General features: G+C 38.4%; 1 protein-coding gene across 3 annotated transcripts in view; it reads left to right on the plus strand.

The window, feature by feature from the left end:
• The window catches only part of FGGY (FGGY carbohydrate kinase domain containing), a 164,489-nt gene that overhangs the window by 62,085 nt on the left and 87,086 nt on the right, over positions 1-15,318 (plus strand). For all 3 annotated transcript variants that reach the window (XR_014026026.1, XM_081324604.1, XM_081324605.1), the window contains exon 7: positions 9,559-9,687. Coding sequence is in view for 2 of the 3 variants with exons in the window: in XM_081324604.1 (XP_081180730.1) it covers positions 9,559-9,687 (129 nt within the window). In the remaining variant the exon portion in view is untranslated. The remainder of the gene's footprint in view (positions 1-9,558; positions 9,688-15,318) is intronic.

Genomic DNA, 15,318 nt, shown 5'->3' on the forward strand with positions numbered 1-15,318 from the left:
ACTTGAATTGTAAACATACAAATAAATGTGAGCCAGTAGATTCCATTAGTTTTTAATGCTAACTCTGATTTTTTGCATTTTGCAAGTTCATTTTATCTTATTACATAATATGGAATGCTGTGGCAGGTTTTTTTTTCTACTACAACTTGATTCCAAAGCTCTGTGTAGTTGGGTGCATGCAAAATGGGCCCAGCATGCAAGTAATTCATAATGTCTTTATGTATACTTCAGAGAATTTGAGAATAAATTGTTGGATGCAACAGCAAAACAGATTCAAGCTGTCTTTTTCTCCAGTTGCCTCAGTACAGCATTTTGGTATTCCCTACGGGTGCAGAGTTCAGTGGGTGATTCTGTTCCTCTGTGATTCATTCCCTTCTTTCTAGATGGAACACAAATCATTCAGAGAGGCTTCCTGGGGCTCACTAATAACACAGCAGGGAGCAGATAAAATTTTAAAAGCTTGTATAAGTGGCTTAGGGACGCGGTGGCTCAGTGGGTTAAGACGCTGAGCTTGTTGATCAGAAGGTCGGCAGTTTGGCGGGTCAAATCCTGAGTGCCGCGTAACAGAGTGAGCGCCTGTTACTCGTCCCAGCTTCTGCCAACCTAGCAGTTCGAAAGCACGTAAAAATGCAAATAGAAAAATAGAGGACCACTACGGTGGGAAGGTAACAGCGTTCTGTGCGCCTTTGGCGTCTAGTCATGCCGGCCACATGACCACGGAGACGTCCTCAGACAAGCGCTGGCTCTTTGGCTTTGAAACGGAGATGAGCACCGGCCCCTAGAGTCGGAAATGACTAGCACGCATGTGCAGGGAACCTTTACCTTATAAGTGGCTTGCTTGAATAACCATTGGATGTCAAACTGTATAGCTTAGTTGTTCCTGAAGAAGTAAGATTACGCTGGATTTCTATCCATGCGTAGTTTCTGTGTTTTGTTTTCACTTGGTATCATCCAACATCACCACTCAATATTTTCATTTTGTGTTGGAAGATTCAGCTGAATTCAAACATTTGTGAAAAACTGCTCGGTGGTAAAACGTACACTACTGTATAGTTGGGATTAAAGTACAGTTACCACAGGGGGTTCAGTGGTTGACTGTGTGTACCTAAGAATGGGAAACCTCCATTTTGCAAAGCTAACCAGGCCTATCCAGAAGACATCAAGTGAAGCCCCTCTTGCTTCACCCAAGCCCTGTTGAAATTGTGGTTGTTTGCCCATCCTTTGGTTTGTGTGTATCAGATTTAGATATACATATAATCCTAAACTGAATGACCATTGGTTTAATGACTGTTTGAAATTACAATTGTGCTGAAAAGGTGACTTACAACCAGTCCTCATACCTATGACCATCACAGCCTCCCCATAGTTATAGGATCAAAATCAGAAGTTTGGCAACTAACATGTATTTATGATAGTTTCAGTGTCTAGGGTCACCTGATCCCCATTTGTGATTTTTCTACCTCAGTCTCAGTCAGAATGGAGGTGGAAGGCACCTTGGAGGTTTTCCAGTCCAATTCCCTGCTCAAGCAGGAGATCCTATATCAGGGGTAGGGAACCTTGGCTCTTTTATGACTTGTGGATTTCAATACCCAGAATTCCTGAACCAGCCATGCTGACTCAGGAATTCTGGGAGTTGAAGTCCACGAGTCATAAAAGAGCCAAGGTTGCCTACCCCTGTCCTATACCATTTCAGACAGGTGGCTATTCAATCTTTTTTTTAAAGAAATCTCCAGTAAAATACCTACAAGTTATGAAGGCAAACTGTTCCATTGGTTAATTGTCCTCACTGTTAGATGAGGATGCTTCTCTCCTCGATTAGTTTCCATCCATTTTTTCTTGTCTTGCCTTCTGGTGCTTTGGAAAATAAGTTGACCCCCTCCTCTCTAGCTGGCTTCCAACAAGCAAAGTCAACAGGGAAAGCCAGAATCACTTAATGACAATGACCGCAGCAAAAGAGGTCATAAAGTTGAGCACAACACACTTAACAAGTGCCTTGCTTAGCAACAGAAGTTCCATTTCCAATTGTGGGCATAAGATGAGGACTACCTATATTTCTGTTCAGAAAGAGCACTCAAATAGATTATGGTTAAAACTGTAGAAACTAAATGGTAAACACCCCCTTGAATCAAGCTCAATTCCTGGTAATGAGATAGCATATTCATGTAATTCTCTTGGAAACAGCAAGTGTTTTGCCATTACCTTCTTCTGGGATGTTTCCAACTTTTCCCTTTAACCTATCGCCCTGGGTTTTCTTATAATCTCCCAACCAAGTGCCCCCAGCTTAATTTTTTTTCAGGATCCGCCGAGGTCTCTGGTGCTGCTATTTATTTTGATAAAACAACACAGAGACAGAAAAATAAAAATAAATACAGTACAGAGTTTTTGAAAAATATAAACAAGAGGTAAATGAATATATAATTGAAATCGGGTGTCAAGAAGAAATGTTGGGGCGGATGAAATCTGGCAAGTCACCCTTTCTGCCTCCCTCACACAAAGAGGACATGGCATAGATGAAACCATGTTATCTTGCATCTACAAACAGCCGATATTATTATTTTATTATTATTTATTGAATTTTTATACCGCCCTTCTCCCGAAGGCCTCAGGGCAGTGTACAGGGCAATAAATATCAAAATATACATACAAAAGTTAAAAAAGGAATTAAATAATTATGCCCAATATAAAACAATGATTAAAACAATGTTAAAACCAAATCCAAACCCCAACCCCATCAGACCAGGCCGGATTTTTCAAATAAATAAGTTTTTAGATCGCGTCGGAAGGAGCGAAGGTCGGGGGCCATCCGGAGCTCAACTGGCAAGCGGTTCCATAGGTCTGGCGCGCCCACAGAGAAGGCCCTCCCCCTGGGGGCCACCTATCGACATTTTCTGATCAGAGGCACCCTGAGGAGGCCCACTCTGTGGGAGCGCACTGGACAGAGGGAAGTTGACGCCGGCAGCAGGTGCTGCTGTAGGTAATCTGGACCCATGCCATGTAGGGCTTTAAAGGTCATTACCAGCACCTTGAATCTCACCCGGAGGGCAACTGGCAGCCAATGCAGCTCGCGGAGCAGAGGTGTAACATGGGAGTATCGGGAGACCCCCAACACTACTCGCGTGGCTGCATTCTGCACCAGCTGAAGCCTCCGAGTGGTCCTCAAGGGCAGCCCCATGTAGATATGAGGCTTCAGCCTTAACTGACTTCTTGATAAATATAGACAGGTAGAAAGGTGAACTTCACAGAAATATGCACGAGCTGTTTCTCAGATTGAAACGTTCTTTCAAGTCCTGGGAAACAAAATAATATTCAGAAGTGGCTCATGCAAATGCTTCCCTGATTCACCAAAGTATAAGAAGGAGGGAAGGTCTACAATCAACTCACAAGTTTCTGTTTTTCATGTTTCCATTTTCCCTTCCCCCCCCCCTCTCTTGTTGGCTAGCTTTTTAAGCAGATCTGAATCTTGGCAGCTACGTGTCTCCTAACATTTTTGCACTGTTATTTTTCTTAAAACAAAAATCCTTTGTTGCTGTTGATTACTCCAATGTTGGCTACCCCCCCCCCAAACAACCCCAACTATGTATGTTTAGAAACATCAAGTAAAATAAGTTTTTAAAAGTTTATTTCTGCAGAGGGAGGGCTTCCAACCCCATCCAGATTCCAAGTGAGAGGGGTAGATCTCCTACAAGGACAGGTGGTGGCAGGGAAATTATATGCTTCGGTAGAACGTTTTCATCCTGGGGAATAGATATCTAGACGTCTGGTGAAAGACATCTTCTAAGATAGAGATCTTAGGGACAGAATTAATAGGTTGATATGGATTCTGGTAACAGACACTTCTATAAAGGGTACTTAGCTTAAGAGTCTTTAAAACAGGACTCCTGATTGCATGTAACTAAGAACACCTGAATTGTTTGAAGGAATACAGAGTGATGACAGTGACCTAAATAATTAGGAGAGAAGGATTTGCATTGTATATTCCATATTATCCTATGTAATGTAACAAGAGTCTTTATTGGGAGCTGTATTTATCTTATGGTTTTGGATGAAAGCCCATAGTTATTCTTCTCTAAACTTATATCAGCTAGTTGCGTGTTCTACTAAAGCTCTGTATTAATTAGATTCTGTCTTCTAATATCCATTTGTAGGAAGGAAAAGCCCACCTTTCCAAGACTTATGAATGTGCCTGCTCCTGCCTTGATGCTTTGACACCGAGGCTCCTTCTTGTGATTGTGAAGCTATTTATTTACCCATATTTGGGTGCCTAACTCTCTCCATCAGAATGTTGCTTGGATGCTAAGTGTCCCAGATAGTCCCATAGGTAGGTAGATAGAAATAAATATTGGAAACAGCCATGCAGTCCAGGCAAAATGACTAGTTTTTATTATTTTTATTTCCAAGAGTACATAACCTCTGCTGGGATAATTTTTTCTCACGTTCTAACAATGGAAAATACACAAGATATAAATATTTTATGAGAAATTGGCATTTTAAACCAATGTCACTTCTAAGAATCACACTAAATAAATATCATATTTGAACTGATGTCAAGACTTTAAAGATTAGTATCAACACTGCTAAATGGACCAGGGATGCACTGTGAACCAGTACTCATGGTTAAAAAAAGTTAGAGACATACCCTTAAATTTATATAACCCTGAAGTGAACCATATATAATTCTGACACAATATGATATAGAGTCCTAGATGTGGCTTCCAAAGTCACTGATCGTGGAAACCCTACCTAAAGGTTTTAGAATCCACTGAACAAAATTATTAAGGTGGCTATCTGGCAATTAGGAGATTTCATTATTTTTCCAGTAGCTGTGATTGACAAGTAACAAAATAGCTAGATCTTAACAAGTCCTCAATAATGTTTTGTGTGGCTGTTATGGTCAGGGTGGTGAAATACGTGTATGTGTTCAGCAAAAATAATAAAAATGCTTTGACACAAGTCTTTATAAAAGAATATTGGTGCACAATACAAAAACACAGTCATCTGATAATTGCCAGCAATACAATTACCCGTGGTTAGCTGAATAGATAAAGAGTGACAATATGGCTAATATGACAGCAACATATGGACAATATGTTCTCTTGTTTTGTTCTAACTATTTCCAATGGGGAGAACATCTTGTATTTACTGTTGCAAATAAATAAGCAGGGAACATACAGAATGTATGAGCAATAAAGCAACAGAAAGGAATTAAATTGAAAAGCATAAATATTATTTTTTTTACACAATAAAAAGCCTGGACAATAAATATGTCCTTGATCCTGAAAAAAACAATAACAAAATATGTTCTCTGAGAAGGTTTTCAGAGTTGCAAGGCCATCACCTTTATGTTTCTGGTTCAGCTTTTCATCTTTTATATTATGGCACCCATAGCAGAGCCTCAGGAATTGATTTAAGGGTAAGGCAGAAATATATAGAAAGAGCTATTCCTTTAGATAATATAGACTTAATGCATAAGTGAATTTACTAATAAAAGTGGGATTTTGAAATCAGACTAGAAGTGATCTCTATGTTGGTATAAATGCCATAATTCTGGAGTGATATAATCATGCTGGCTGGATAGAATCAGTATTCTTAATGCCTTATTTATATTAACTAAAGTTGCTGGAACATCTTTAGGAGCAGCCCCTTGAATAACACATTGCGATAATCCAGTCATAAGATTACTACAGCACGGGTTAGTTGGCTTTCCAACCCACACTTCTTGTAAAGGACTTTGTGCCACAGAGGACTATTTGTACCTTCAACAATCAAGGTCTATCTAGAAACACATCATTCTGCATTGAATCATCTTGCAGTTCAAGTGTTTTATGGGTTCCCTATCTTCCCTTATTAAATGAGCTGGAGCGATAGATTTATTTATTTAGCTGACAGATAATTGCATTGTCTTGATTACTTCATTGTAACAAGCCTAGGATCACTATGCAAAGCTGTGGCTTGAATTCACATTCCTTTGTGGCTGCTTAAGAGATTTACAGCATGCCATAGTATATAGAATATGATTATTTGCTCATTTGCTTAGAAAGGAAAATCATCTAAGAAATGTCAGCTCAGAACTTACAAGAGGCTGCCTGCTCGATTTCCCACTTATTTTCATGTTTGTTTTTTTAAGTTAAATTAAGAAAAATTATGAGGGCAATTCGGAAGTAAATCTCCATTTCGTTATCGATGACAGACACAGATACAGAATTTTTATTATACACATTAGAAAACTACATTACATTAGTTTTCTGTTTGAGAACTTCCACTTCATCCAGCCACTACTTTTTCAGTCTCAATTATTTCAGTATTTCTGTATGCATTTATTCTACAATTTGTGCTAATTTATTCTCTTTATTTGACTGAAGTATTTTTTGTAAGTGAATAAAAAACCCTCACATTCTAAGAATGGATTCAACTTGTATTATCAAAACAACTATATACGAGGGTAATTCGGAAATGAACCTCGGTTTGGTTATCAATGACAGACATAATCTACATTCAAATTGAGGCACTTGCCATAACGTCTTACAAGGTTTGAAATTCCTTAGTAGTAGTCACTCGGCACCAAATCTGGGCTATGGGTGTGTGTGTGATCAAAAACAACCCAACGGAACTGCTTCAAAAATTCTTGGGTGCATCTAGCAGTGTGCGGGCAAGCATTATTGTGAACCAACACCACACCGGAAGTCAGCATGTCCTGACGCTTGTTATGGATGGCTTGTCTGAGTTTTCATAACATTTCACAGTAGACTTCTGAATTGATGGTCGGACCACGCTCCATGAACTTCACTAGCAGTACTCCTTTGGCATCTTCACATTTGGTGGGATTTTCTATGGCACCACTTCCGGTGTGTTGGTTCATGATAATGCTCACCCGCACTCAGCTAGATGCAGCCAAGAACTTTTGAAGTAGTTACGTTAGGATGTTTTTGATCACTCCCCCCCCCCCCCCCGCTATAGTGGCTGGATAAAGTGGAAGTTTTCAAACAGAAAGAGTTGCGAGGTTTATAGAACAAAATCATATCTATACTAATACAGTACATATAGAAGTATAGAAGCAAGGGGGAAAGCATAAAAGATGAAATGCATGTCCTCCATTGTGAAGCACACTGTCTCCCCTTTTGTAGTTGTGTTGCAACATCACACGTATGTATGTTAGGGATGGAGCTTGTGTCAGGACATCATGGTGGACATCTCATTACCCAAAAGTGTTGACTTTTGGGAAATGCCCCCAGGCAGGTATGAAGAAGAAGGATGAATGGCATTGGTGTAAGCTAGATTTAAATGTATTTTTCCCCTTCTTTTTACTCCATGCTCTAATATTATTTATTTCTTATTTGAGAGCCAATTCGGTCTAGTGATTAATACACTGGGCTATAAACCAGGACACTGAGATTTCTAGTCCTGCCTTAGCTATGAAAGCTGGCAGGGTGATTTGGGCCAGTCTCTTTCTCAACCCACAATGTCAAGCTCAGGCAACTAGGTGGTCAGTCAATTCTTGTTGGAACCAACACCTGGTTGATCTGAAAAAAGTGGATCCTACACTTGAGGGGGAAAAACTAGGAAGAAAAAATGCTATTAGTTCTTATCCCTTTTTGATACTTGCAGCATGTTGCTTGTACTACCAGTTAACTCTCAGAAGCTTTCCCTTAATTCAGGAAAAAAAACCCTCTAAAACTAGAAACGCCATCCCCCCAAATTCTATTATTTTGCCACCATATTTTGGTAAAGATAACTTAACTGCAAACTGGGTACTGAGGATGGCACAGGTTCATGACTGCCCATCTCTGCTTAACTCAGATCTAACCATAACAAATTGGAACCAAGTGTTAAGACTTTGATTGTGGTCCTAATTCACGACTATATATTTTCACTGAGAAGGGTTACTCAGAGTCAGTGAGGTTTATACTAAGACGAACACACTAGGTTTTTCTGTAGACACCACTTTAACTTAACAAGTGAGCTATTCTCCTCTTCAGATTCTTTTGGGATGGAGCCAATTTTAGTTCCACATAAATGGCGCTACTTCTGCACAACAAATTAAAAGCACTGCCTGAATAAGTGGATACCTCATGGTTGAATCAACTGGACCCCTTTGCCGGATTTTTCTTTTGTTGTTTTTAAAGTCAAGTGAATATTGAAGTGTCTCATGTTATTAAGTGTTAAGATAGCTTTGGACCCTATGATTTACTTGCTCAGGTTAACCAGAGATGTAGTGTGGCCTGGTAAATAATTGGTCACTAGCATTATAGCACCTACGTTTTCTCTAAGCAAAACACAAGCGAAGCAAATTCCTCAGCCAGAGTTTAGACAAGAATAAAGGAAAAGGAAACCGTTCAGACAGCTTTTTCCTTTGGTAAACTTGCTTTTCACTTCACAGGATGAAAGAAGCCTTTTCAAAAAATGAGATGTCAGCCATGAAAAAGAGATGGCATAAGTGAAGGTTTCAGTGAAAGAAGGTCTCTGTCTCAAACAACTGAACGGGAACTCTTTGATTTAATATATATCTAAGTTAAGATTACTTTTAGGTATCTGGGTTGGAGAACCATTCCTAACATATTAAAATAGCCAAATTAGAAGTCTGCTTTTAGTGTGTTTATGGTGCGTTTGTTTTTCTTCGTCCTGAAGACAGACTTATTCTGCCTTTCGTACAGATCTTAAGGTACACTTTTTCTAGTAACCCAAAGTAATCTCAAACTTTTGAGAATATTAGCATTGCTTGGGCTGTTTTCATCTTCTCTGAAAATAAGGCATGCACTGGGGAGAATATGATTCCCACTCCTTGTTTGCTGATTCCATTTAGCATGTGGGTAGAAAAGCCTTCATATGTTTAGCAAAATTATTTGGGTATGTATATTATTTTTGCTTACTATCTCAGATCTTACAAGACCGTATGATCATGAAGTCAATTCCCATCTTTTTCTAAAAGGCCAGAGGTTCAGGACCTCTTCAGGATAGGGGAATATAATGTACAGGCTTCTATGTTTATGATTTGAAAAAATAAAACCAAAATAAAAGCAAAAGCAGGGATTTCCCCCCACCCCCCACTTCCCACCCCCACATATTAATATTTGAGAGACTTTCAATGTGATATCTGCCGGTGGGCGATCCTTTTATAAAATAAATTGACAAAACTATTTTTTAAAAAAATAAAATCAGTGTTTCTTAAACTTTTGTCTTTCAGGACCGCTTTCCACTTTTAAAAATTATAGAGGACCTCTAGAGAGTGTTTGTTTATATGAATTATATTTATCAATATTTATTGTGTTAAAATTAAATTTGATGCTTTCACTGCCACCATTGCTTCTCACAGTTGTTTGCTGGGATTTTAATATTATGTACAATATAATATTGTATACATTATATTAGTTTTTAACATAAGCTGGCAAAAAAATTTAATTGTGTGGACCCATGAGCGGGTCTTGAGGGACCCTCCCAGGAATCCTCAGACCACAATTTGTAAACACTGACCTAGACTTCTTGTTCCTGTCTAGGGACATAGAGAACTATGATTTGTTTCAGCACTGTAAGCCTTTGATTTTTTTTCCCCTTGTTTTTGCTTAGGAAATGAAGTTCTCCCTCCAGGAAGTCCAGTTGGAAATGGATTAACAGCAGAAGCTGCAGAAGATCTTGGTCTGTCTAAGGGGATTGCTGTAGCTGCCTCTCTTATTGATGCACATGCTGGAGGATTAGGTATTCTATGATATGACTGTTGGTTTTGTCATGTAAGCGTCCACAGGTCTTAAAAGTTGCTAAATTTATAGACCCCTGAGCTAGCTGGTCGGCTCTTCTTAGCTCTCCTTCCACAGTGTAATAAGAATGCACCCCCCCAAATACCTTCCCTGTACCCTTAAAGACACAGGAATCAACTGCAAAGCAAGAGAGGCTCACAAAATAAACAGATAAACTCTGTTTTTTTTAAAGCTGCCTCAGGGGTGTCATGTGTTACAATGTTGCAATCCAAGACTGAAAGGCTCCAGAAATTGCGAAAAGCTTTAGCTTTAAAATTAAACCTTAGGACGCTGAGCTTGTCGATCAGATGGTCGGCAGTTTGGCGGGTCGAATCCCGAGCACCTGTTACTTGTCCCAGCTTCTGCCACCCTAGCAGTTCGAAAGCACGTAAAAATGCAAGTAGAAAAATAGGGACCACTAACATGGGAAGGTAACAGCGTTCCATGCACCTTTGGCGTCTAGTCATGCCGGCCACATGATCATGGAGACGTCCTCAGACAAGCGCTGGCTCTTTGGCTTTGAAAAAGAGATGAGCACCGGCCCCTAGAGTTGGAAACGACTAGCACGTATGTGCGGGGGAACCTTCATCTTCACCTTCACCTTCAAAGAAAACTTTCTAAAAACCATAGACCAGACATGTCAAACTCGCAACATCACATGATGTTGCACGATGTATCGGGACTGTTTTGCTATTGCCGGCAATGGGGTGGGTGCGGCTTCCCCATGACACGTCCGGCCTGTGAGCTGGAAGTTTTTCACCCCTGCCATAGACAGACTCAAGATAAGGGGGTAAAACTAATTATATTTGTTTAAAGGGATTAAACCTACAGAAGTCAACACTTTGGACTCATTGCTAGCCTAAAATACAAACTAAAATATTCCAATAACCAAAGCACACAAAGGAGCCTTTGAATTACAAAACGCTGTAAAAACTGTACAAAAATCCTTATGGTAACCCAATCAAGCTGCCAGCTGATCCAGAACTAAATAAACTCACTTCCTTTCCGACATGCCAGCTTTTCATTTCATCAGTGCTGATTACATTCTCCTGGCTGGAGAAAACGAACAAAGGGACCTTTTCTTCCAGCAACAGCTGCTGCTTCTTCTCTGTTTCCTCCCTGCCTGCTAACCTCTCCTTCTCTTTCCCTGTTGTCTTTTTTCCCCTTTCCCGCACAAACTACCTCCTTTTATAGCCTCTCCTCTGCTCGCTCCCTTTTTTCTTCAGTTCATCTCCAGCTCCGTGCTGCTTCCGGAAGCACCAATCAGTTGGAGCCAATCAGCTGGAGCCAATCAGCTGCTGAGCCCAGACAGTCCTGCAGCTGCCTCTCCTTCAGGCTTGGCTCACTTTGGCTGATTCCCCTCCCCTGCTACACTGGGCTAGCAGTCACGTACCACCTGCCCCATGGCAAAGTGCCACAGGTGGTATGCGTACCACTGGTTGAAAAGCTCTGCTATAGAGTGTATGAATGTTGAAGATTCTAGGGCTGCTTTAGCTTAGTGAGATCAGATAGACAGATTGCTAATTTTACTGGTTGTTGTTATTTTTGATTGTAAACCACCTCAGGTCCATTTGTGGAAGCGGATAGCTTATAGATATCTCTCACGAATGAAAGCACATATACGTGTCCCAGGATAATGTTGCAGGATCCAGTCTGGATCGGTCACCAGGACCAGAGTTTTTGTCTTCCAAGCTTTCGGACTCGTGTTGGACCTCATCTTCAGGGAACTTCTCTCTAGCCCCTCTGGACCCCGTGACTGTCACAAATTGGGTCCTGCAGGCTAGAGATAACTGTGTAAATAAACAAATTAACCTATTAAATAAGAGTGATGGCAGGGAAGACATTGGAAAAAAATTAAGAAAATGTTTGTTGATTTCATTACATCAATTTGTTTATGATATAATGAAAGACTGTAGGCAGCCTATGTCCAGTGTCTCCGAATAAAACAATATATTACACAGAAACAACAATCAGAAATAACACCTTGCCTCTCTAATTATACGGCACCTTCTGCTCTGAGCAGTCTACAAAAAATTCTGCAGAAGAAGACATAAAATGTAAATGTAAATGATATGCTAAGATATTGAGAAAAAAAGGGAATATCCTGAGTACATGATAGTTCTTCAGTTGTCTGTTCCTGTGATATTGCTCAATAAGGGCGCACAAATTTTTATCTTCTGTTTGATTACAATACATTGAAAGTGAATACTTTCTGCAGAGCAAATGTTTTCCTTGTTAGAGCGTACATGTGTTACTGAAATAATGGGATAAAAACAGATTGCACCATTGTGTCTTTTGCCTCATAAACTTTAATTTCAGTACATTCTTCAGCTTGCTTCCAGTACAGATACAACCTGATCTTTTTTTCCTCCTTCTGTTGCTTCACATGACTCCAGATCTGATCTGGCATATGAAGCACAGATTAAAATTCTGTTGTACTAGCAGATGTCTGTTTCCACATATTATAGATCTTCATATCTAAATTGTAGTTTTTTAGCCGTGGTCACTTAATGTCTAATAATTTATTCCATATCATATTGTTCCAAGAAATGTCTTGATGGTCAAATGAAATTTTTTTGTCTGCTTTGAAAAATAATAATTCATTAGGTCAAGTTAATTGGACAGAGAATAAACAGCAGGTAATTCAGCTGATGTATAATATACTGTATCTTAGATACGCTCTTTGAAAAATAGTTAATGCTACTTTTCAGCATGACCAGTATCAAGTTTAGCCATATACCTCTCTGGAAAATAGTTTTGAAAACAGGGAGAGTTTTTCATTCTTATTTGTAGAGATAAATTCAAATGGATTCTAGACTTCTGAAGTATAAATACAATTCCTTCTTTCTTTAATCAATTTGGTGTTGTCTCTAAGTGGATCAATTGTTCAATTTCCAGGCATAAATTAGAAAGAAATGCTTTAAAATTCCATTTCTTTATAAATAATGCAAAATTGGAAGGAATATGTGGGAGAATTATTTGTGGATCTATAACCCCCTCCCTGTCTCTTTATCCACTTTCCAGTATTTCTTCTTTATTTCTTATCTATTTGTTTTGTAAATTACTTTGGAAATGAATTACAAAGCAAGAAAGAAGATGGGGAGATTTTTTTTCTTCAGTGACTTATTTAATGTGCTAGAAACCTTAGACAATTTTATTTTCTCACTGGGTTGGTGTATGCAAGTAGACTTTTGAAAAATGAAATATTCTTGTTATTCTTATCTTAGGTGTTGGTGGATAAGTATTGGTACAGAATTGATTTGAGGACCCGTTGCTCTGATTAGTTTTCCTTTTTAAAGAAAGACATATTGTGTAACTAGTTCTTTGTGCAATTAGACACTCTTTTCAGCCTCAGTTGCTGCATTTAAGAGTCTGCCTGCCTTTAGATAATCAGGAATTCTGCTGTACAGAATTAAGTTATATCTCAGTTAAATATGTGCTAGGGCTTCCTTCCCTTGTGATTAGGAATACAGCTGACTTCTCTTCAGGTTATTGTTAAGAATGCCTGTCAAAAGGTTTGGAGCTAAAAATCAACATCCCACTGTGCTGTATACAATACAAGCCTATGAGAATTAAATTATGGGAATTTCCCCAAATAGAAATTCCACTTCTGCAGAATGTGAATATCTTCTTAAATAGAAGATAAAGAATGTCTTATGTATACATTAATATAATTTGAAGCATCAATAAAAGGATCAATAAAAAGCTTCATTCCAAATGCATATGGTCTCAGTAAAGGATAGATTTATTTTTGTGTAAATAAATGTGTGTGAAGTTTAAATAAACACAAACTAGTTGATAGAGAAGATATAATAGGAGAAGTCAGGTAAATGACTTGATTTAAAATGCCATACATGAACTTAAGTTTTGAATATTTAAGCATCAAGAGATGAAAATAATTGCCCACAGTAGCCTCAGAAAATTCTCTGTAAAGACCCACTGAATATTTTAATATGCATTTCACTTAAAATCCAGCATCGTTCCATTTTCAAAACATTTTGATATTAAAAACAGGGAGATTTCATGTAGGTATATGTGTTCATTTTAGAGGTGAAAGATGGCATGCTTATTGACATGATTATTAACAAAAAGCATCTATTGACATTTTCCTTTTCAAAATTCAGCATTGAGACTCGATTAATCCTTAGCTACTGAAAAAATAATAATTATAACAAGATCAAAACTAATTTCTAACACAGTTTCACAGTCTTTTGCATTCTGTCTTAAATTAAATGTTGAAATTAAAGTAGGGCTATATTTAGAGTTTCTGAGAATCTATACTGTTTCTTGAAGTTTTAAGATTCCAGATATAACTTAGTTGTAATAAACACAATAAAAACCAATCAGAGCTGAAGAAGCTTCTTGATAAGAAGTGAAACGTCTTCAAAGAAAAACAAAAAAGTCCAGTTGCCTTTTGAAAAAGCACCTTTGGGACAACCGTGACCTGGATGACTGAGAATCTCCAAAGACAATAGAAACCAATGTAATGATTTAATTGCTGTTTATGTCCACCTCTTTCAGTAGGGCATAATGGAGAAACCTTAAGTATGTCTATTGAGAACAAACCCCAATTTTATTTATTTAGAATTTATATAAGAAAATTTCATGGCATTGCAAGTTGAATTTTTAATAATTATAATTTGATTATTCAAAAAGACTATACAGTAACTATTTTGTTGATAGTACTGCCTTCAGAAGTGGATACTGCGTTCAGAAATGTTTTCTCTCGTTTCTACTAGCAGTTTTCATAATCAGTTCATATAAAAACTAAAGAAGTAAACGATCAAAAGAGCTGCATCAAAGCTTTAGTGAATGTTTAGATATTATTTACAGTTAAATGAAAGTACTCATGTCTTAAAACGAAATTCAGAATCAGTAAGAACAAATGAAGGATCTCTTCAGACTGGAATGAAGTCTCTAATTCAGCATTTTCCTTCACACAGTGACCAGCTAGAGAGAACCAACAAAAGTGTGAAGGTAGCAAATTTTGTCAGCTGTTTGGTTTGCACCTGGCACTTACTGCCTCTGATTCTAGAAATTCCATAAAAACATGATGGCTGATAGAGACAGATAAGAGCATCTTCCAAGAATTGTCTGTAATTAAAAAAATATATATTCTGGAAGCCACTGAAATAGAGGGTACAAAAGGAGGTTATAAATGCTTTTGATAACACAGAATATCCTTTTAAAGCTATCTGTTAGGTTTCATACAAGCACAGCTGTAAATCTGAGCTCTCCAGATATTTAATCCCACATTCAGGAATCAGCATACTTGGCAAAAAGCTCATAGACTTGACTCAGCAAGATTAGTCTGTTCATTGCAGACAAGAGTGAAGGTACATTCACATAAAAATCTGCCCAGCGCAGGACACCGAAATTAATGTGTAGATCTGTGCTCCAGGGATTAAGTGACAGCCTTTTTCTTCTCTTGGCTGTTCTTTTGATGCCTTTGGAAGGCACCTGATGTACATTGAAATAACAGTTGTTTTTAGCACAGGAACAACTGGTTCCTACCATGCAGCCTTATTAATAGCATTATAAGCCAGCAGACATCTCTACGTCTTTACTATAGCATATCCCGTAATAGAGTTAT

Source organism: Vipera berus (assembly GCF_964194415.1).
Source record: "Vipera berus genome assembly, chromosome: 3".
Classification (NCBI taxonomy): domain Eukaryota; kingdom Metazoa; phylum Chordata; class Lepidosauria; order Squamata; family Viperidae; genus Vipera; species Vipera berus.